At 45.9% G+C, this 23,534-nt stretch overlaps 1 protein-coding gene across 2 annotated transcripts in view; it reads right to left on the bottom strand.

Moving 5' to 3' along the window:
• Window positions 1-23,534, bottom strand: part of DNAH7 (dynein axonemal heavy chain 7) — a 1,167,586-nt gene that overhangs the window by 1,068,646 nt on the left and 75,406 nt on the right. For both annotated transcript variants that reach the window (XM_069615701.1, XM_069615700.1), the window contains one exon: window positions 5,406-5,487. In XM_069615701.1, coding sequence (XP_069471802.1) covers window positions 5,406-5,487 — 82 coding nt within the window. The remainder of the gene's footprint in view (window positions 1-5,405; window positions 5,488-23,534) is intronic.

Consider the following 23,534-nt stretch of genomic DNA (forward strand, 5'->3'; position numbering starts at 1 on the left):
TCATCTCTACCTATTATTCAAGAACCATTAAAAGAAAATGACACCCCCTTAAAAGCATGTGCGGGCACTTATGAATGAGTTTTTTTTTTTTTTTTTCCTGAATCTGATGGTTATAGCAGCCTGGTGATTCCTTTTTTAACTCACAAAATAACCATTTTTATCAAATGAATCCCAGTTTCGCAATTAGAAAGTTTCCGTTTGAGTCTGGTGCATGTTTCACAAAAGCAAAATGTTTTGGGTAATTAAACATACATGCAGTAACATTAGGCGGCACCTTTGAAATTCAATGAAAGAACTTCAGCCAAAGGGATGTCATGGTTAAGTTTCCGCTTTACAAAAACATGCAAATTCAGTGATGGCTGCAAAGCAAGATCTAAAAAACCTAAAAATGTGCCAGTTAAGGTAACCATAACTTGTGCCCCACTCAGGCCTACCTAGGCGACTCGGGCTAGCAGGCCGTTATTGTCCCTGTACACCTCTCAACATAAGCTTATAGCTAAATATAGATTTGTGCATCATCTGCCGAGGACTGAGTGGCCAATGACATGTCATCAGATATTAAACAAGGGAGAAAGGGATATCCTAAACAGGACTAGGGATAAGAGAGCCCTTAGGGAAACGTGCAGGGAATCTTAGTCCTGGAGAAACAAAATGGCCCAATTGTACTGTCTGGGTTCTACCTTCCAAAAATGATAAGAACCAGCTCAGGGTTGTTCTGGTCAAATGGACCACTGAAGTGAGCCCATCGAGAAAGTTACCATGTCTGCAGTATCAACTTATTCCGACATCTACTATGTGTCATCCCAGAACCCCAAAAGCCTTGTTTCAGTACTGTGTTTCAGTTGGAACAACCCAGACTGGATCGGGGAAGAGACCAAAAAATACCCAGGAGATGTAGTTCACCAGTGCCTTTTCCATCAGCTTGGATAGAATGGGCTAGTTGGTGAGGGTTGTGAAATTATAGAAGATAATGGGATCTAGCTACGTCTAGAGAAGAGAGGGGCAAGTAAGTCAGCAACAAAACTAAGATTAATGAGATGAGAGATGCAAGAGGCAAAACAGACTGGATATTGTAGAAGAAGGCGGACAGACAGGATCAGCATCAACACTGCTTAAAAAGGTTTGTAGGTTTACATTTATAAAGTAGACTGGAAATAAGATTCAAATTCACTGAATCCAACTGAAACAGAGCACGACATGCAAACACTTGATCCGAAAAAAACGGATTTAGTTGGCCTGGGCATTTGGAATGTGCATCCAGTTTCTGCCTTACCACATCAATTATGCCGTATCACAGAGGTGAATAGCGATGGGTAACGGTGGAAAGGAGCATGTAGGATTACTATGAGATGTTAACCATGCCAACGACTACAGCCAGAGCATCTCAAATTCAGGAAGATAAGTAGTAAGTTATGATTACTATTTAGGAGTAACCTACATGTTCAATTGGTGATCTAGGGCATCAGGTCCTAAACTGACATTGTGGCAAAAACAGACACATTGAAAAATGTACAGCACAGAACCTACAAAAACCGGCACTTACTTAACGTGGACTGGATTTGACTAGAGGGACTGTCAAAGAAATGACGCTGGGGCATTTTTAATCAGCTACAGACACATCCTCAGACAAATCCCCAGACAAATCCCACCGCCGATAGCTGAATGGCCACTGGCCATTGCCTTTGGCCATGTCCTCTGTCCCCTTCATGCTGTTTATGAAACAAGACGTGGCCCATTTCCCCCTCAGCAGTAAAATATCAGATTCCACCGGCAATGGGCTCTGTTCCATTCACAACAACACAACTAAAAGTGCACGGGCCACTGATCATTGCCCCATGCCTCTCGCCCCCTCCCTACTTCCATTTCCACAGTAGCTTCCCCAGGAAATTCCCCTAGAAACATGTCATGGCCACCTCGATGCTGCCTTTTTTAATCATTCTCATGGTAATGCAACTTATCCCAATTATTCCAGTAATGGGACAACTCTTAATAATCTAAAAGTATTCCCCATTCCCACTGCTGCTCTCAATGTGAACCGCTCATCCTTTCTACGTGGCATATTTCCCTGTCCCTTTGTGTAAATCCTCCATGATCCCCTCCCGCTATGTTCTTTCCCTCAGCGGTTCATGTGACTTACTTTATTTGAAGCGCGTCTTGCACATGGGGTCCCCTTTCACTCTATCCTAATGCGACGTCATCCCTTTCACCGCCCCCAGATCTTGTTTAGAGACCTTTCTTTTTTTGGGGATTTTCATGAGATGATCGCAATATTCACTCGCATCATGGGTGGGTTTAAGCCTTACCGCTTTGAGGCAGAAGGCAGCACTCTGCTGTAACTCCCAGCCTAGGGGCTCCCATGGCAAAGGGGTGCGACGGCAAGAGCCTGTCACACGTGGCAGCAGCAAATGTACATTGGTAGGGCACAAAAGGTTGCTCAGGCAATATCAATATACCCCCTCTAATGAGGCCAAATACTTAACTGCTGGGCTCAGCTTTTAGAAGCTCAATGCTTCCAATGATTGGCATGGTATTGTGAAAATATATTGCCTTCAAATTGCGTTAAAAGATGCATCTAATGGTCCCAAAGGATGGCGAAATAGCCATCTAGCCTTCTGGGCTCATAGTTAGGGCAAGGGGGGAGTCGACAGTCCAATGGGTGTATGGCCCTCCGCACAACCAGCTTTCAAAATTCATGCCCCCCCCCACCAAACAAAAAGGTTGAGGCTGGCTCCGCCCATGACCCACACTGAGGCAAAAAATGGCAGCTTTTCATTTCTCAAAAAAGCCTCACTAATGCAATGCACAATGGGAGATATATAAAAGTTTGTTGGGACCAGCGGACACCCCATTCTCCATCAAATTTGTTAAAAACTACTAGCCAGAATTACACCAAACCAAGAAGAAGAATCCCAGTGATGCTTCATGCCCAACATTTTCCTTATTTAGTGATAATCCGTACAGTGGTTTCGACCCCATCTGTATTGGAAGCACCTGGAAGCAGCTTTTTCTCTATGGGAAAATGAATGGCGGTAGACCGAAACAGGTTTTTTTAAAATGTTCTCAAGAACTTTTAAATCGTTTAATGAATTTTCCTCTCAGAATTTCCCATGTGGAGCGGCCCATGCCAATATATTGTTTTGGGGAACATTTCATTCAAATGCATCCACTTATTAGCAGTAGTAGTTTGGGAACAGTCCATGCACATTGGTTTTATCTTAACTATAGCAGAGACGATTGATACCCTAATATATATACATATATGGTGCACTGCACATGCCACAACTGCATTTAGTTGAAGCTGGCATGGAAACGCGTGCGATACCCCTCTTTGCTATAGTTAACCACTGCAGTCTAATGCATGTTTTTCACCTGAAGGCAGGCTGCCCTGGTATATGTTCCAGACTCCACTGGACGATTTCAAAATTATTTCGATTGGATCCTGCTGCTCACGCGTATAGGTTTTTGTACATGCACTACCGAAACGCTAAAGAGAACCTTTCACTGGCGATTTGTCTCTGGGGACTGCACCACCCTTTCTCTTCCCGACCATAACTCAGCAGACAGCACCCTACAAGCTCTACTTTTCGCTGCCTCCTCCCGCTGTTTCTTCCCTATCAACACGTCCTCTTTCACTCCTCATTATTAATAGGGGATAGGGGAGTTGCTAGGTCTGGAAAAGACCCGGGGCTAAGCTGCTGTCGGAACTGTTGGGACTGGGGGCTAGCTAGTCTTTTGGCTGAGATTCTATCCGGGGCTACAACCAAAAGATCAGGGGCTATAGCCCCCTTTGCCCCCCCCTCCCTTAGCAACGCCCCTGATAGGGGAAACCGGTTGCTGCTTTGGGGCTGCTACAAAGTGCTGTGACACATTGTAAACATCTCAACATTTAATACGAAAATAGTGCAGGGTTCGAAATTGAGGGGAGCTGGGAGCTATTTAGCTCCTGCCTCTAGCATAATAGAGCCTGTTACGTTTGAAACCTACAGCTACCAGGAGCTCCTAGTGCCAACGGGTGCCTTCCAAGCATGTAAATGTGACATTAACTTGGATTATTTGAGAATGTTAATAAAGAAGGAGTACACACATCTAATACACATTTAAACACAACGCTTCACACAAAATGGACAAAAAGTTAAAAGGAGCATCTCTGTTAGCTCCTGGTTCCCCTGCGGTAGCTCCTGTCTACAGGCTGATGCCAGACACCCAGGAGCTGGTTTTTAGCTCGTGAGATCATAAAATACACATGCGATTTAGTTGTGATGTCGATAGAGGATAAGGAGATGTGTTTCTTCCTTTGGGTTATGGAGGTATCATAGAACGATTCATGAAAAAAAGCTTTAAAAGCAGATTTAGGAAGTGAGCTTCTTTGTGGGTTGTAGAGAAGATACTGTCAGTAAAAAAAATACAAGAGCAGACTTTGAGAAAAGGGCATTCCTGGGTCTCGCACCTTACTCAAGCGTCTCTGCAGGACTAGACACGTATATTGATCCATCTGGAAGTGTCATGCAGTGCACCGCTAGAAACGTCCAAAAAGATAGTTTTTAAAATCCCGAATCGGAGATTTGGGCGAATTTCGGCCGTTCGAAAATTCTGCACGGCTGAAAAGTTCGAATAAAGCCCCCATTCTGTGGCGAGGGCTGCGGGGGTGTCCCCCACACCCTTGTTTACAATACTGTGAGAGGGGGTTGCAGGGGTGTGTCCCCCCCGCAGCCGTTCCCATAAAATGTTTTTAAAAAAGAAGGGAAAAAAAAGAAAAGGACCCTGCAGCGCCAGTTCCCGATCACGGAAGTGAAAGGGAACAGGCGTTGCAGGGACAGAGTGAGTCCGCCGCAAGGTAAATAGGGGGGGGGGGGAGGGTTGGGGCAAGGGCAAAGTGAAATGTTCAGGGGAGAGAAGACAAAATTATTTTTGGAAAAAGAAATTCAGTCTTTTATCCCTCGAACATTTCAGCCACGGTCTTCCAACCCAAATCCGCACTGCTGGGGCATTTGAAGCTGCAAATAACATAGGATGGCAGCAGCTGCACATGTGTGTTATGCTTTCCATGTGGAAAGCAAGGCAGGCACGTGATGGCTTTTCTAGGGCATTAAATCTCCACTTGACACGGACAGCATATCTAAAAACCCATTGACAAAACCAAAACAAACACATAACACGTGGAACCCGTCACTGGGTGCAATTTACCCGCACCACTGTGTGCAATACTGCCTGTGCAATTTAGCATTACAGCAAAGTAACACAGAAAAGCAATCGAGCACAGCAATCTTAGCTTGCTCTGCACAGCAGAGTTTTTGTCATCCACCCCATTTCTGGCAAAACATGTTTGGAGTAATGCTCTTAGTCAGACACACTATTGCTTAAATGTATGCTGTCATTGATGTGTTTAGAAGGAGGATTCCCATTACCAGAATGTCTTTCTCGAGTGCAGTCGATTTTTTGGCACGTTCGTCTAGTGGTATAGCTTGGGAGGTTGCCAGATCTTGTTGCCTAAAAAAATATTAAAAAAACATCAATTTAAAATTTAGCATAAGGGCATGATTGCAGCCATCAAAAAAGGTCTTATTTTCAGCACTGAAAAAAACTAAGTAGCTGATACAACTTCATACGAAGGGTTGTGACAAGGAGTAAATTGCTACAATCTATAGGAAATATTACAGGCTAGTGGACAACTTTCCAACCTCTAATACATTACAGTTTCTGCCCAGAGGGGCTTCCAAATAATCTCCAGCCCAAGTGGCTGGTCCAAAACAGAAGGCATTAATGGGTACAATCTGCAGGATGCGTAATGCAGTCCTAAAACTGGCTTGGCTTAACCAACCTGGGTGACGGAAGCTTGGAATTCACTTACACCGATGACGTATGTCTTGTTTACCAACCCACCATGTGCACCATGTGCGCGGTCTAGTCACCGAGTACAGTTAGGGAATGTGTGGACTTCAGAAATCTTTCCCTGTAAATGTTTTTTTTAGTAAATATATTTTTTCTGTGATCATCGCTTTCCTAGCTGCACAATCTTGCATTTCGCTGCACTTTCCCGCACTTTATGCACCACTCATATCTCGGCCTCGCACCCTTCTGGTGGATGTTAAGTCTACTTGTAAGTGTAGAAAATCCAAGGCAAAATACCCCGCAAGATGCGACAGCGTGCTCGTCCACTTCACTTGCAATACACGAAGATTTAACCATCCCTGGCAATAACCATGTTTGGCTACCTATGTACACGGGACTGATATATGTGTCTGCTGTAATGCACAGAATACGTGTATTTTGGACTGTCATACGTAAATTCCATTACTTTTCGCTTATGTGAATTACATGTAAATTACTAGTAGATTGGGGCTTTTCTCCGGGTACGAACAAGTCTGACGTACATCAAAAATAAACATTCTTAAATGGCCTCGTTGCACTCAGACTTCACGTCGTCTCTTCCCATCCATTGCCCAGATCAGGGCTCTGCAACCTGTGGCTCGCCAGATGTTTTTCACTACGACTCCCATGATGCCTCACCATTGTCTAAGCTGATGGGAGTGGTAGTCCAAAACATCTAGAAATCCAAAGGTTGCAACCCCTGAGCTAGATGCATTACCACATTCTCTGCTTAGCAAACCACTATGTTCTAGCCAAACCACTGTTCTCACCAAAAAAGGAGCCTACACCATATTCAAGTGTCCTCGGTCCGATAGTATTGTGTTCTTTAAGCTTACTTCATTTTGTTCCCATAAGTTTCTTAAACTCCCCATTTCTTACTATACTCTTGTTGTGCTGGGTTTTATCCGATCGAGCTATAATGAGCTTTTATTAAGAGCAGCTGCCTTGCCAGTTGAGTCCCATCAAGCTTCATTTTATTGGCCATGAGAGGGCTTGGTATCTATTCGTGCTTTTGTTAATTTACTTATCATCATTTAATTGTACACAATACTATACTTTAGTTGACAATCTATGAATGGATGGATGAGAGCCAGCAATTTCTCAGCACCACCGCTATACTTTTAATTGAACGACTCCAGCATGTACTTGCAAGGTGGCTGAACTATTTTGTTCAGTTGCGTTTATTGGTATTTGGCCATATGCAACAAAGCAACAGACCACAACCCCTCCCCAAGAAGCCCCATAATCCCCCGCCCCCTCCCCCCGCATAGGGAACTGAACATGGAAATGAACATCTGGCAACCACTGGCGGGACCATACATTTTGAGCCAACACCGTTTATAAAATATCCAATATTTTTAAACCTTGAGGACATAAAGAAAACGTAGAATCAATGCGTAGATAGGCTAAGACCAAACCCCAATCTTGCCTGAACTGCGCATATTCCATTTCCCCCTGATAGTTATATGTCAACCATTCCATTGCTAAGATGTTCAACATTTATGACAGCCATTCGTGTTTAGTTTGGGCCTCCTTCTTCCAATTCCTGGCCACTACTAGAATAGCAGTCAACACTAATATCATATATGATTTACCTTGTGATCTAGTTTGTGGTGCAGATTCCTTATCCCAAAGACCAAAAAGGCAAGTTTCCATTCCCAGGGGAACATTTGCATTGGCTATTTTATTGATTGACGAGGTGACCCGTTCCCAAAATGGCTTAATAATCAGACAATTCCACCAGTTATGGGCCCAGTCTGCCCTGCCTTTACAGGCCCTCCAGCAATCGACTGACACATCTGGAAACATTTTATGAAACCTCTCCAGGATATAATGTCATTGAAGCAAGACCTTATACCATACCTCCTGGATCTGTATAGACCTGGACAGTTTGGGGATATTACCGCAAATGAATTTCCAATCTTGTTGAGCAATATGATCACCCAGCTTCCCATCCCACTTGCCCATATAGGCTCATGCCACAGGGCCTGAGATTCTCTGTAAAATGTTTGTATAGTGACGAGACAAGATGTTTATTGCCCGAGTGATAATGTATTGTTCGAAAAATGTCGGCTGTTTGTACGCAGCAAGTTTGTTGTGCGGGTGGGATACCTAATAGCGCAGTTGGTAGTATCTTCTTCCATCTCCTTCCCCCAGGTTAAAGTTCTGTTTACATTGATCGAAAGTCATCACTTCCTGGTCCTGCATAAGATCCTTCAGCGGCAAACACCCCTCCTCTCGCCACCATCTAAAGGAATCCCTCTCCATCCCCAGGGAGAACCGTGGGTTACAAAACAGTGGCGTAAACAGGGCCAGTAAAGACTATATCCTCAGCTTTATCAGCAGCACATCCCATAGATCTTCAATGACTGGAGTGATTTGAGATGCATGCACACTTCCGGGCCTATCAGCTTTATCCAGTCATAGGACCTCAGATAATGGAACCCAACTACCACTCTATCCATGTTAAGCCACCGTTTTGTAGCGTCTGTGGAAGACCATTGTTTAATAACCCTCTTTTGCATGGTTTGATAATAATGGAAGACATTGGTGAGTGTCAGACCTCCTAAGGATCTCAGGGCCATCAATAAACAAAGGGCAACCCTCTCCCTTTTATTATGTCAAATGAATGGTGTTAATAGTTTGTTTAGTGTCCTAAAAAGGGTCTTTGGAAGGGGAAATCGGTAAGGCCTGGACGAGATAAAGAAGCCTCAGGAGAGTCACCATTATAATCATCACCATCCTACCCATCCATGATATATTAAGAGGGTGCCAACGTTCCAAATCAGATTTCGTTTTACTGAGAAGGTTTTTACAGTTTGCACTATACAGCAAATCCAATGTCCTTGTAAGAGTAACACCTAGATATCTGATCCCTTCCCCAGTCCACTGGAATGGAGAGCAGTCCTGTGCCTTCTCTACTATTTCCCCCATCAAATGAAGATTCAAAATTTCCCACTTATTGATATTCATTTTCAACCCTGCCACCTCGATCTCTGTCACTACCTCTGAAAGCGGTGCAACCAGGTGCGAAAGGGCCAGCAACATATCATTGGTGAAAGCCATCGCCTTATGCTCCTCACCTCCGAACATAATACCCCCCCCCCCACTTTGGAAGATTCCCTGCTGCAGAAAGGGTTCTAAAGAAATAGCATACAAGAACGGTGAGAGTGGGCAACCCCGCTTGGCCCGGCATTCCAGATTAATCTGACTCAACAGCTGGCCATTCACCACCAGCCGCATAGAGGGTGAACAATAATTAGCGCAAACTATTTGCAAAAACCTGCTCCCGAACCCCATACACCCTATCGTGCAGAACAGAAAAGACCACTCAACCCTTTCAAACACCTTTTTAGCATCAAGGGAGAGCAGGACAGCGGTATTCTTACATTTAGAAATGTTTTCTACAAGGTAACACACCCTCCGGATATTATCGAATGTCTGACAAGATCTAATAAATCCAGATTGATCGGGATGTATGAGGTCCGGGAGAAGGCCCTCTAGACTGGTCACCAATATCTTGGTATAGATTTTCGCTTCAATGTTGATAAGGGCAACAGGACGATACGAACTGCTGAACGTGGGGTGTTTGTTTTCCTTGGGGAACAAAAAACTGCGTTAGCTTGATCCATTGAGTCTGAGATACCCCCATTTTTCCCAAAAGAACTGTATAAGGATGTCAGCCTCTGGACCAGTACCGAGCGATATTTCTTGAACAATGCGGCTTGAAAGCCATTACGGCTTGGCGCCTTATTCAGAGAAAGTTTCCCAATAGCATTGTTGACTTCATCCCCTGACATATCCTCCTCCAACCTCTCTGTCTCCGCTATGGTCTTCAAGTGTATTAAATCTAAATATTCTCCCTGGGGGCCTTCCCAAGGTTGTACCATTTCCCCATTCTCAGTCACTAGTTTACCAGAATACCTTTGAATTGACATGGTCTGCGATGCTGCTTTTTTACTAAATTGGCTGGCCAGCAGCCTATCCGTCTTATTACCCTTAACGTAATATAGTTGCCTCATATTTAGCAGGCTCTTCTCTGCCTATTTAGCCCTTTGTAAGTCCAGGTGCCTTTGTTTGTCTCTGTATTGTTTCTTAGTAGCCCTACTCGGTTGACCCTACATTTTCAACATGATCTTGTCTAATTCGGATTCCAAGTTTGGTTCCAATGCTCTTCTTTGTTTATCCCCGGTGGCCTTGAAAGCTATGAGCTCTCCCCGCATCATTGCCTTGAACGCATCCCAACAATTCTTCAGAAGGTATCCGCCTCACCATTAACCAGGAAGTACCCCATCATATTATTGTTTATGACCTCCGAAAGCACTTCATCTTTAATAATGTCGTCTGGGAAAGACCACTGCCAAAGCTGCGGAGGAGCGAGGTGTATGTTAAGAGACAATGACAAAGGGGCATGATCAGACAGAGCAATAGAACCCACCACCACCACCTCCTTCACTTTACCCACCAAGTGCACAGAGACTCAAATGTAATCAATGCGCAAGAGTGATCTATGAACATGAGAATAAAAGGTGTAACACATCATTACCCCTACATGCGTGCCATGTATCTACTAGTTCTGTGGGAGAATCTTGCTTTAAGCACCTTAGACGGATCCCCTTGCCCACATGGAATGCTCCCACTCCTATCTACCTCCAGGGCCCAGGACAAGTTGAAATCCCCTGTAAAAATGATACTCCCGTGCGCCATGTTTTCCAATTCTGCCATGACCGTCTTTTGATATCCATCCTGTCTTGAGTTTGGGGAATATAGTGAGGCAATTGTATAAATATGTCTGGCCAGTCTAAATTTAACAAACAGATAGCGGCACTGCTTGTTGGAATGCTGTTATGACCCCTGCAATTAATCCAGTGCATTAGCTTTAAAGACATGTGGATAGGCGCAAAGTCGTAATCTATGCTTATCGCACTTGTGTATGTGTTCCTTGAAAAGTGAGAATATCTGGCTTCTTCTTCATAAAATCTTTGACTCTACACCATTTATTAAGGGAATGTAGAACCCTAACATTGTATGTAAGGACCTTGAACATAACTTCTTGGTGTAATCCCTTCAATCACCCCCTGAAAGGACCATTCAGAGTTTCCCCACAATGTCATCCTATCTCTCCATTTTACCTCCACAGTGCATCTCACCGGTCGCAGTCAAATTACCATCCTCACCAAACCAGTTCCCTGTTCAGCCCCACTGTGAAGAATCCTATGGCTCCCTCACCAAAACCCTGCCTAAAGTCTTATCCCAGGTGGCCAAGGGAAGGCACACGCTTCCTGTCCCAACCCTGCGGGTGGTATACTGTGAGAGGATCACCTGGGAGGAGACAGGGCCCAGAGTGGTGAGGAGATTCTGTGGGATGAGACACAGTATTTTTCCTCTGACAGAAAGATTCTTCCCAAGTTGCCTAAAGAGGTCTGGCATATTGTCATTTTAGGTTATAAAACCATGGCAAATTATACCAAAAGAAAGATCCTTTTCGGTATCCCAAACTACACACCTTCCTCAATCCCAAGGGTGCAATGTAAAGGAGTATGGAAATGTTGTCTTCACATCTTCCTCTGCAATAGCTAATTCTCATAGCCCCTCTATTAAATGCTTTAAGGGAATTAAATCTACCCTTATAAGTAATGCAGAAGTGGAAAAACCTAATTTTGTTGAAAGAAACTACAAGTCCCAGAATCCTAGAGGTACTGAGACGAGGAATTGGGCTGAATAGGCATGCAGATGTAGCAGTAAGGCAATTAAGCATAGTAGCCATTGTAGTAGTCAGGCAACTAAGGCTAATAGCCCACACCTGAAGCCTATTAATAAACCGGGGAGGCATAAAAGGCCCCCTCAGGAAGGAAGTAGTAGAAGGAGTTGGAACAGGAGCTGGAATGAGAGCTGTAGCAGTGGAAGCAGAGGAGAAGCACAAGGCTGGTAAATCACAAAGAAGTGGGAGCACAGAAGGGACGCCAGAGCATGGAGACAGCAGATTTCACCTGCAAGTTTGGAGGAAGTCCTGGTCTCCCAAAATCTTAATGCATAGGCTGCACCACAGAAGATATTCAGGAGAATGAGTTTTCCCCATGTGAGCTTTATTGCTGTGTTTGCAGAGCTGTGAACGTGGAGGAGACTAAGGATAGGAGCAGAAGGCAAGCCGAGGGTCTCGGGAGGAAATGGAACTCCCAATTTGAGTGGCCGGACCGGAGACACTCGTGCAGGAGATGGGTGTGGGTCCCCTATGAGCCAGAAGCAGTAGATATGGTAGAGGAAGTCGTGAAAGCAGTACAACGTGCAAAACCAGTGTCTATGAAGCCACACTGCGCAAGCCTTGCCGGTAACTGTAGCCAGCTCCTAATTGACTTGCATATTGCTTAATGTGAGTGAAAGCTATTAGTTATATACGAAGTCTTGTTAACAATAGAATTGTAGCACTCGCATATACTGTAATAGATAAACACTCGCATGAGAAGCTAAAGTCATTGAAAACCATTGTTGAACTATTTGAGGAATGTTACTGCTTAACGCAGTCGTCGTGTGCCCCCAACTAAGAAGAGGGAATGCTCTCTAAACCATTACCAAGAGTTAAAGAGCCATCCAACTACACTGTGAACTTGTTAACAGTGAGGTGGCCTAAGATACAAGTATACCCTTGTAACCCAAAGCTGAGAGAGTGGCACCTAAGCTTCTCATTGATTGGTTGGGCTGAGAACTGGCAGAAAGCTGTGAGCAAATCTGGGGAGGGGGAACTAAATGCTTGTGAAGAATATTCTGAAGTAAACTACAACTTGTGGTGCCAAAGAATATTCTGATGTAAAATACAAGCTGTGGTGCCAAAGACTGCTGAAGCTAGAGGGAAGTGAGTCTCATGAGCAGAAGTAGGTTGTTATGGTGGCAAACAAAAGAAGAGGCAAAGAGGCTACCCCTTTTTGAGAAAGTCATTAAAAAAAGAAGTGTGTCTAGCCTACCTGAAGAGGTTGAAGTGTATCTTGTTCAAGCCTGTTAAACAATTCAAAGTACTGAGCTGTGGTAGTAACTGTGGTGATATACCAAGTTGTCAGCAGATGTAACCTTGAAGTGGTATGAACTAGTAACATACTGTGGGACAAAGGTGACCATTCTCATAGTATCAACAGTAGAAGTATGGTTTGTTGAGGTGGAAGAAGCAGCACAAATAACCATCCTGACAAATATACCCATATCAAGTTGTAACTAAAGAAGGGGGGCGCTGTTGTGCATGAGAAGAAATGGCCGCTCTTGTGTGAGCTCCAGCGACATCCTGGGCCGCGATGCCAATATGACCGCCTAACAGACCTGGTTCTGATCGCTAACTGGAGATAATGTGCTGCAGTATTGCCCGACCACACATACGGAGTTTGGGTGCGATTGACTGCGTGGACCTGGAGCTGCACTAAGGAAACGCTCCTACGTGGATCGAGGGAAGCAGCCCTGAAGCGCGCCGCGGAACAGGAGGAGGAGTCCGGCGCCAAATCCATGCGAAGGCCGGGAGACGGGCACTGTGCCCGGCTTTACATGGAGAGTCGCGGGCGCTCCGGTCAGCGTTGAGCGCCCGCTGACTACTGAAACGCGTTCACCAGACCAGGAGGGAAGCAAAGCCCGGGGCTTGTGGAACCTGACACCTGCCAGGTAGGAGGGAGAGGACACGCGCCATCAGGCCCCTGTACAGCGGCCGGTCCCTTGGGTGCTCGGCCCGCAGCCACGAGCTCTGGAAGGGGCCTAGAGGGAGAGGCAGAAGCAACTCGGGCGCTCCTGGGTACCCGGGGCCACACAACCTGCACATTCAGACACCGGAGGGCCTAGGGGGGCGCGGGAAGACACTCACCCCTCCTCCCACCTGGCAACCATCCGGGTGGGCCCCACCTCACCACACCTTGGCCCGCGGGTCAGTCTGCCGCCCAGGGAACCAACTGGCCATACTTCCATCAGGTCGGGGCCCCCTGCACTGAACGCCCACCGGGAGGCAGCCCTCCCTTGGAGAAAAAAACACCGCCGAAGAGCAGCACTGCCCAATAGAATTGTAGCTCTGCCCAGCAGGAAGAAAATCGCATTGGCAAAAAAAAATATAAACACCACCCTACCATAATATCCCCAGATGTAGTGGTGCCAGCGGGCTACACGTGATACCAGAAACAGTCAAGAGGGGAAAGGACAAAGGACACTGAGACCCCCCTGTGGGGAAGAGGGACCCACATAAAGGCAATTGAGGAGCCAGTGGAGTGTGATCTCTAGATTAAGCAGCAAGGGGAGCACGACGTCACAGGCCCAAAGGGATACAGAGTATTGGGAGGCACACTCGTATCCCCCACTTGCAGCAGATCTAAAACTCACCGCAGCTGGGCAGGCAAGGAAGCCTTTCCAGGAAAAGAGGCTCACAACAGACATTGCTTCAAGACACAACAAACTCATCCTCCCACTGAAATGATAAGAGCAAAATCTCACCTCTTCAACAACGAACTAATCCCCAAGAACTTTAATTAATCATTGAAGAGGCTGACAGACACGAAGCTGATAACACGAAGGGGCAACTAATAAAGGAACTAAAACATAAACAGAACGGACACGAGAAGGCGTGCAAAACCATCCTTGACAATAAACCAAACGCCTCCAATATAACTGTATTAACCGGCAATCCAAGCCCACCTGACACAAGAATCACGCAGGAGAAGAAAACTGCTGGGCTAGCTCCCGGGAATCTTTTCTTTAAAAAACGATGCCCAAGGGCTTTGGTCCCAAGAAAGGGAAAGGGGCCATGGAAAAAAACGCGACAGCAAGAAGGAAAGAAACAGAAGCCACAATGTCTAAGGAAGTACCCCCACAAGAGCAACCAGCTACCCCAGTACCAATGATGGACCCCCTGGCGGTCTTTCTGGCCATGCAACAGGGCTTCTCAGCCCTTAATGAAAAGCTAGACGGGATAACAGCAAATGTCGCCTCCATTAAGACCCAACTGGATAAAACCACATGGCGCATTACAGAGGCAGAGACGAGAATATCGGGCACAGAAGATGCACTAGAGGCCCTAAAGACCACAGTGTCCACAATGGCAATAGAACTCGGGACGATGAAAACCAAATGTGAGGATTTAGAGGCTAGGTCCCAGCGGGATAACATCTTCATAATCGGAGTTCCGGAAGAAGCATTGAAGGGGTCAATGGAAAAGGCAGTAGAAGATCTTTTACGCAATCTCCTGGGAGATCCTGGAAGGTCCGCAATGTTCATCGTGGAGCGAGCACATAGGTCGCTTGCCCCAAAGCCAAAACCTGGTGCATACCATAGACCAATCATAGCACGTACGAGAAACTAAAGGGACAGAGACTTAATACTGAAAACTGCCAGAGAAAAACAAGAACTATGGTGGGAAGCCAACAACATACGTATCTTTCCGAATTTCACATTGGCGGTGCAACAGGAAAGGAGACTCTTCACTGGGGTCAAGAAACTATTGCGTGAACGACAAGTGCAATACGCCATGCTATATCTGGCGAGGCTAAAGATACAGCACCAGAACAAAACATACTACTTCACATTCCCTGAAGAGGCGGCGAGCTTCGTGGAAACACACATTCCAGCCCTGGTCGCACAACCCAGAAATGAACAAGACTCTTGAAACCCTGAAGTCACATAATGGAAAGCACGTGAATGATGAACAATAGACCTGGGAAAATTAAGGCCCCCTCCAGGTGGCCCACATAGGGGGTGAATACGAACTATCCTGCAAATCGTATTGTGGAGCTTAACCCCACATGTGTCGACATGAGTGAGAGAAACAACATAAGAAACCGGACGCGCTGTAAATGACTAGACGGCAATGGCACAGGATGTCGCTACAGTCCCCCCTGTAGCAGTTGCACAAGAAGTTAATGGGTAGGGAGAGGGGGGGTTAACGGGCATAGTTGAAGTTTGGGGAACTATGAGGGTGGGGGGAGGGACCATATTGAGTTTGCTGGGGTTTAGTTAGGGAACGAAAGGTATCAAAACAAAAAGCATGCAGGCACCAAGCATTACTGTTATTACGTACACAACTGAAATAGACCGTGAAGCATACAATTACAACCGCTACATAGACAATGGCTAATCCAGGCACGGACAACATAAAAATACTGATCTGGAATGTGGTTTGGGATCCCAAATCAAGAAAAGGAAGATACTAGCATATATATATATATATAACAGGCAGAGCCCCAAAATAATCTTTCTGCAAGAAACACACTTAGGACCTCAGCAAGTAGGACCACTTGCACCAAATTGGGGGACACACCAGTATTACACAACATATTCCAAACAGGCAAGGGGGGGCGGCGATTCTTATACATAAAGCTCTGCCATTTACCTGTATTAACCCTGAATGCGACCCTGAGGGAAGATGCGTGTTGCTACATAGCACCCTCTATGACAGGGAGATAGTCCTACTCAGCTTATACGGTCCAAACATCGATGACCCCGATTTCTATTCTACAGTATTTGAAAAACTGGCGAGCTACCCCACGGCCTACTTGATATGTGGCAGGGAGTTTAACACCATCCTTGAGGTACACTTAGATCGCACATCGACACAACCTAGAGCGCTCACCAAGGCAGCACAGAAAATACTCATTCACATCTAAACCTAAAAGATGCATGGAGAGCTCTAAACCTCTCAAAAAGGGAATATACATACTACTCCACAGTGCACGACATGCATTCTAGAATAGATCTATGGTTGGTGGACAACAACGTATTGAGATGGGTTACTAGTGCCCACATCTATCCCAGAACATACTTGGATCATTCGCCAATACAGCTAACATTACGAATTTCTGACACTGGCGAACAGGCCACCATGGAAAATTAAACCCGCGGCCCTGCAAGATTTGATCTATAGAACAACAATGGCCCAGCAAATACAGGAATACTTTGACATCAATGAGGGCTCCGTTTCCAGTCAGGCAATATTCTAGCAGGCATTTAAGGTCTGCATAAGAGGCAATTCAATATCTGCGGAATGTGGAGTCCTCAAGGATATCCGTGGTAGACTGGCGTGATTAGAGTCACAAACAGCCTCTTTACAATCTTTACAATCCCAGTACACACCCCATCATCACAGCTAAATTCCAAGATTTAAATTAAGCTAGATGAATATAAAGAAGCGGCGGATCAAGAGATCCGTTACTTTGACAAACCAGCAGCAGCACGTCGATATGGGGAGAGTGAGCGCCCGGGGAGACTGTTGGCCAGAGCGGTGAGGGGTGAAAGAGGCTTGACAATTATACCATGCATAAAATTACCAGATGGTAGAGTGACCACGGAGAACAGTAAGGTGAAAGAAACATTCTATGAATTCTATAAAAAGTTGTACTCCGCTCGCAATACCACTGAGGAAGAGATAGATCAATACCTCTCCCAAATACCAACAACACTATTAGCCGACGCCGCGCCATTAGAGAGTCTCTAGAGAGTCCGATCACTGAAGCTGAGATAGCCGAGGCAATAAAAGCACTCCCTAATGGGAAAGCCCCTGGTACAGACAGCCTCGGGTGGAATTTTATAAAGAATTCAGTCACCTTTTAGTACCCAGATTGTATGCAGTATGGGTGGAAGTTTTAAACGAGGGGGAGCTGCCCTAAATCCTAGGGAGGCTGTAATCAAATTATTGCTTAAACCAGGGAAACTCCCAGAGGAATGCGGCTCGTATAGGCCGCTGTCACTAATAAATACGGACGCGAAGATCTTCGCAAAAATATTGGCAACCCGATTAACACCATTGATGCCCTACATGGTCCATGAGGACCAAACTGGGTTTATTGTGGGTAGATCCACAGCGACGAATATTAGACGGTGCCACAAAATTCTGGCGACAATACCCCCCCAACACAAGGGATAGCGGTTTCTCTCGATATGCAAAAAGCATTTGATACAGTCTACTGGCCCTTCCTAGATGGGGTGATACGAAACTATGGATTGGCCCCAACATCATTAAATGGATTCAAATATTATATGCACGCCCCTACGCCAAGATAAGAGTGAATGGCACCTTAACGGACATGCTAGAGCTACTGGGGGGCACCCGACAGGGCTGCCCACTGTCACCACTACTATTCGCTCTAGTGATAGAACCCCTAGCAGACATCCTTAGGGCTCGCTACAGCTCATATGGGCTGTGGCTTGAGGGCAAACTACAGATTATAACTTTATACGCTGATGATATACTACTATATCTATGGAACCCAGATCGCACATTGGGCAAAGTCCTGGCAAAAGTTAAAAAGTTCGGCGACTACTCTGGCTTGAGGCTCAATGCCAACAAATCGGAGATATTCCCACTCACAAAAAACACAGTAGAGGCTCAAGACTTACATGGTCTCATTTGGAGTCCGATGCATATACTATATTTTGGAGCATATGTTGCCAGAACAGCCCAACTGTCCCGAGCCTTAAACTACAGCACATCAGCTGACACCCTATGTGGAAAGATGAAACGACGGGAAGGATAGCCCTGATCAAAATGATAATACTTCCAAAACTGTTCTATCTATTTAATACGGTGCTGGTCTGGCCGGGTCACGCTCTGTTTAGTAAAATGAAAAATGCTTGCATCACGTTTGTGTGGGGAGGACATCCCAGGCTAAGCGGTAGAACATTAACGGACACATATCCACGGGGTGGGTTGATGGCAGCGGACTTAAAGCTTTACTACCTGGCAGCACAGGCACATTATGCCGCCCACTGGGCCACAAACTTTCTCATACCCAGGGAGCCCACCTCCTGATCAGCATGCACAAGAATCAATCATAGCGCTGCATAAAATGACAAGATCAGGCCCGAAACATCACAACTCTATAGACCCTACGCAGGTAACGACCACAGCCTGGGCCAAAATTGTCGACATATTTGATAGACAGGTTATACCACCCGAGCATGCCGATCTGGGGTGACCCCCAAACACCATTTGCCCTAGATGGGGAGGTAGCCACACACTGGAGCACCAGAGGTATTGCTCAATGGGGGCAGTTATTCCAGGATAAGCGCTTTGTGACTTGGGAAGATTCCAAGGATATAGTGGGAAACACACACAAGCTACAATATATGTGTATAAAAGCTACCATACAAAATGCATGTCCCACCTTCCCAGAAGAACCAGAGATAAACATGGTGTTTGGATATATGTTTACAAGGGGGACACAGAAAATCACAGCCTCTGCACTATGTCAAATTATAGTTCAGACGCGCCCAGTAGGGAACCACACAGCCAAAAAATAAGTGGGAACAGGACTTGGGGCTGCAAATAGAGGACCGCGAATGGACCCAGATATGTGCATTGACCAAACAAATATCATGTAACTCTAGATACAAATTGATACATTATAAGATAGTACATAGGACACATTATACCCCTGTAAGGCTCAAATGCATCTACCCCGCTGCTCCGGGAACCTGCCCGAGGTGTCAGGCTTAAGACGCAAATATCCATCATATGCTCTGGGCATGCATAAAGCTGAGAGACTACTGAGCAGAGGTTTGCACAGCTCTTGATGAAATGGCAGACCAGCCTGTGGAGTGGACACGCACGATTATGCCTGTTGGGCGCAGTGGGAAAGACGAACCCGACTTGGCGAAAACTGTTGAATTTGAGCCTGTTGATAGCCAAAAGAGCAATATTAATGAAGTGGAAAAGCGCAGCTCCGCCAACCAAGGCAGACTGGGACAGAGATATGTTATGGACAAACGACACAGAAGAGTTATATGTAGACTCGGTACTGCCCATTTCCAGACCCAGAAACATATGGGCAAGGTACAAACAGTACCTGTCGGATAAAGCTGAAACCGAAAATCCAGACTCAGACCGAGAATAATTGTGTATGATGTACTTATAAAAACCTAGAACGTATATGTATGTGCTATTTCTGTGTGCATTCATAAATAAAGTTCCCAAAAAAAAATGTTCTAACTAAAGAAGTCCTAAAGAATTGTGTATTATCGACATTGGAGAATATTACACCTTCTTTTGAATTGTGGCAAACTATTTGGAAGAAGAGACAATTTATCATAACCAGGATTAACATTGGTGCTATTTGTTTACTCGAAGCTGGAAGGGGATTGTTCTTCCAGGAACAAAGAATTTACCAGTGGATTTTTGTTTGATGTACTTTTTTCTTTGACTTGGAAATATCAAGAGCTGGTTTAAAACCTTTCTTTCCTTTGTTGAACATTTTGGAGTTGACTTTGATTCCTGGGGAAAGGACCTTACCCAGGGCAGCAGAAGTTCATTCAGATATTGTATTAATATTGTTTATTACACTGTGTAGCCATATCTTTTCTTTTTATGTTTGTTGTTTAGTGTGAGGCCCAGTTATCCAATGCTACAGAATGTGCCTTTAGCTTATAGATTAGGCAGGGAATTCCCCAGAAGAGTAAGGCAAGCGAGGCTTGGTTTTCATACATTTTCTTCAATCCAATGGGCCTTATTATAACTGTGCCAGTCCGGTAACAACAGTACCGGTAAGCTTACCGGCACAGTACAACTCTGCGGGCAGGTGCCGTCCCGCCCGCCAGGGACAGCCCTGCCGGGCGGGATGGCACCCGCTCTCAAGAGTTCTCACAGGAGCACTGGCATTGTTGTTAACGGTGCCGGTGCTCCCATGTCCCCATTCCCATGATGGGAATGAGGACTAACAGAATAACTGGTGCCCGACATCCCCGCCACCGGACTTGGAATACCCCGGTGGCACCGGGAAGTCAGGCGCTGGTCATTCATTACGGGTCCGGCGGCTACCTGCAGGTTTTACCGGCACGGCTATCTCTGGACCCGTAATGTGGCCCAATGGCATATTTTGGTAAACCCACGAGCAGTTGTCCACCTCGCATTACTGACCCCTCAGACCACCCGTTCCCCCGACCTCCACCCCCACACCACTTCCCCAAACAACAACCCATGTCAGACCAAAGATCCTATAGATAGCCCAGTGCGCGAGACCCTGTTCAAAAGTGGCTATTTAAAAATGTTTCTGGTACTTCTCTTTAGCAATTTTATACATGTAATGGACCTGTACTGCCAGATGTCTGCTTAGCTGCTCTCCTCTAAATGGGACGTACCAGACTTTTTCAGAGCTGCTGTGCTCTTGATGTCAACATAAGGGAACTCCTCAGCTGGGCTCCTATATATGGAACAGGACGGGCATCAATTAGCGGTCTGTAGGTGTATAAGCTGCTACCCTTAGCTATTTGGGATCCTTTCCTCCTACTGCACAGAGAAGGGGAATACAAATAACGCCACCAGGAAACCTGCTCCAACCCTGCCACTCTCAGAACACTGCATGGGGGCAGGCCTATGGAATTCCTCCCCCAGTCCCTGGTGTTGGAGTTATCCTGCAGCCACGCCACTGGAAGAGTGCTCCTAATCTTGAGCGCTCCTCTTCTCCTGACACAGTAGGGTCTCACTCTTCCTCTATTTGGTAGGCATCAGCGAGACTCTTACACTCAGGTCTGTTCCATACCCATGGAGAGAATAAAGTCTCAGGAGGATAGCTCAGGGGCAACGTGCTTGCCTTGGAAGCAAGACGACAGGCGCAACACAGGCGCAACACAGGTTCGATCCCAAGGTCCGCGCTTAGAAACCTCTGGTTATTAAGCTTGTTATAAATAACCTATCATATCATATGCTGGGGAAGGAGCAGCACAGTAGCTTGCTCGCCCAACTAACATGACTGCAACCATCAGCACCCTCCTCCACGGAGGACACTGTGTCCTTTGCCCTTACCCCTTCTGCAAGGGCAGAAGCGCCTTAATGTTAGCAGAGGTGCAAGGAGAGGGAGGAGAGCTGCAGTAACATTGGTAAGCTGGGCACCTAAGACATAAAGGTGGACTGGGGCACATGAGTCTAGAAGTCCCAAAAAGCCTGGAAAAAAGATGGATGTGCCTTAGGTTATGAGCATTTTAACTGAGCATTTGAGGCTGTACCGGACATGTGAGGCTTGGCCCGGGCAAATGAGGATGGGGCCAGTTCGGATCTTCCTTAGTTTATGATGAATGCCCCTGAAACATACGTCTGTAGCAGAAAACTTGGTGCTGTACTGGGCATATAAGGCTGTTCTAGATGTAAGGTCCTCGGCGATTTATTTGCAATAGTCACATTAGTTTATTTATTGATCGCTTGTTAGGAGCATATACAGTAAGTACATTCTGTTTCAAAGCGCCCACAAGGCATCAGGGAGGCAACATGGGAGAGAGACATATTAAATGCATAGAGATATTGAATACAGTGGAGGGGGGGGAAGGACGACCCTACAACGCCTTGTAAGTATTCAGAACGTGCAAGTGCGGAAGGGAGGGGGCAGTGGGGGTAAGTGCTGGGGTGCCCGTGCTTGTGGGTTAGCAACAGATGAAGTGCAAGGTATGGTAAGTGCGAGCCTCCAGGACGGAGGGGGTGCTGAAGCAAGTCCTGACGATAGGCTAATGCTGGGGGCGATTTGGTGTGGGAGGTCAGATTATTTTACTCATTTTAAACGTAGTCGTTTTATTCACTTCAGTGATGTCATCAGAGCCAAATGTCATGTGATGCCACCCCTAGTGACACTGACAGGGTCTTCCATTTTGCATGCCATTTTGGTACATTGATCAATAGTGGGTACTTGCACTTGTCACCAAGGCAGTACATTATATATTTTACGGACTTGTATAGAGTGAGTACGTATAAGGCTGCTTAAGGGTGCTTTGATAAGAGGCAAGGTGGATCAAAAGTAGAAGAGAGATAAATGCTCTTCAGAACAAGAAGACATGCAGGAACTTGTGAAAGAACAAATGTTAAATGTTAAAGGTATTTGTACCGCGCACCGTCACCAACGGAATTGGTCCCCAGGCACTGTGGCGGATCTGTAAACGATAAGGGGGGGGCGTTAGTAAGGTGAAGAGGGAGTAGGATAGTGAGAGGAGTGGTGTTCTGTTGGCAGCTTCAACTCGGTATACACCGGATGCTGAGCTTTGGTGCGGGTATCGGATCGGTGTCAGTCCGCGTGTGCTGTTGCTTCGGCTTATTTGTTGTTGCAGTGTTGTGAAGTGCGTGCGGCTTGTGGTGCGAGAGATGGTGTGTGAGTTTTTGAGTGAGATAAGTATGCAGAGTTTGAGGTTATATTGGTTAGTGGGTTACCTGCCCTTTAGCATGCTAACATTCACAGTATTGTCCAAGCGTGGCACTTGTTGGCCTTCACAATCCTATCTAGAAGCGGCGCAGGCCACTGTTCAGAATTCTATCTAGGTGTGGGCATGCCAACATTCACAATCCTATCTAGATGCGGCGCAGGCCACTGTTCAGAATTCTATCTAGGTGTGGACATGCTAATGTTCACAGTTCTATCTAAGTATGGACATGCTAATATTCACGATTCTATCTAAGTATGGACATGCTAATATTCACGATTCTATCTAAGTGTGGACATGCTAATATTCACAATTGTATCTAGATGCGACGCAGGCTAGTGTTCATAATTCTATCTAGGTGTGGACATGCTTATGTTCACAATTCTATCTAAGTGTGGACATGCTAATATTCACGATTCTATCTAAGTGTGGACATGCTAATAAGGGAGGTGAGATAGAGTGGCAGGGGTTTTCTGGAGTAGAGTGATTGCTCTACTCCCCACCTATGCCACACTCACGGTTTTTGTTGGTGTCCGTTAGCTGCT

This window comes from Ambystoma mexicanum, chromosome 9 (assembly GCF_040938575.1).
Source record: "Ambystoma mexicanum isolate Mex_15411 chromosome 9, UKY_AmexF1_1, whole genome shotgun sequence".
NCBI classification, from domain to species: Eukaryota; Metazoa; Chordata; class Amphibia; order Caudata; family Ambystomatidae; genus Ambystoma; species Ambystoma mexicanum.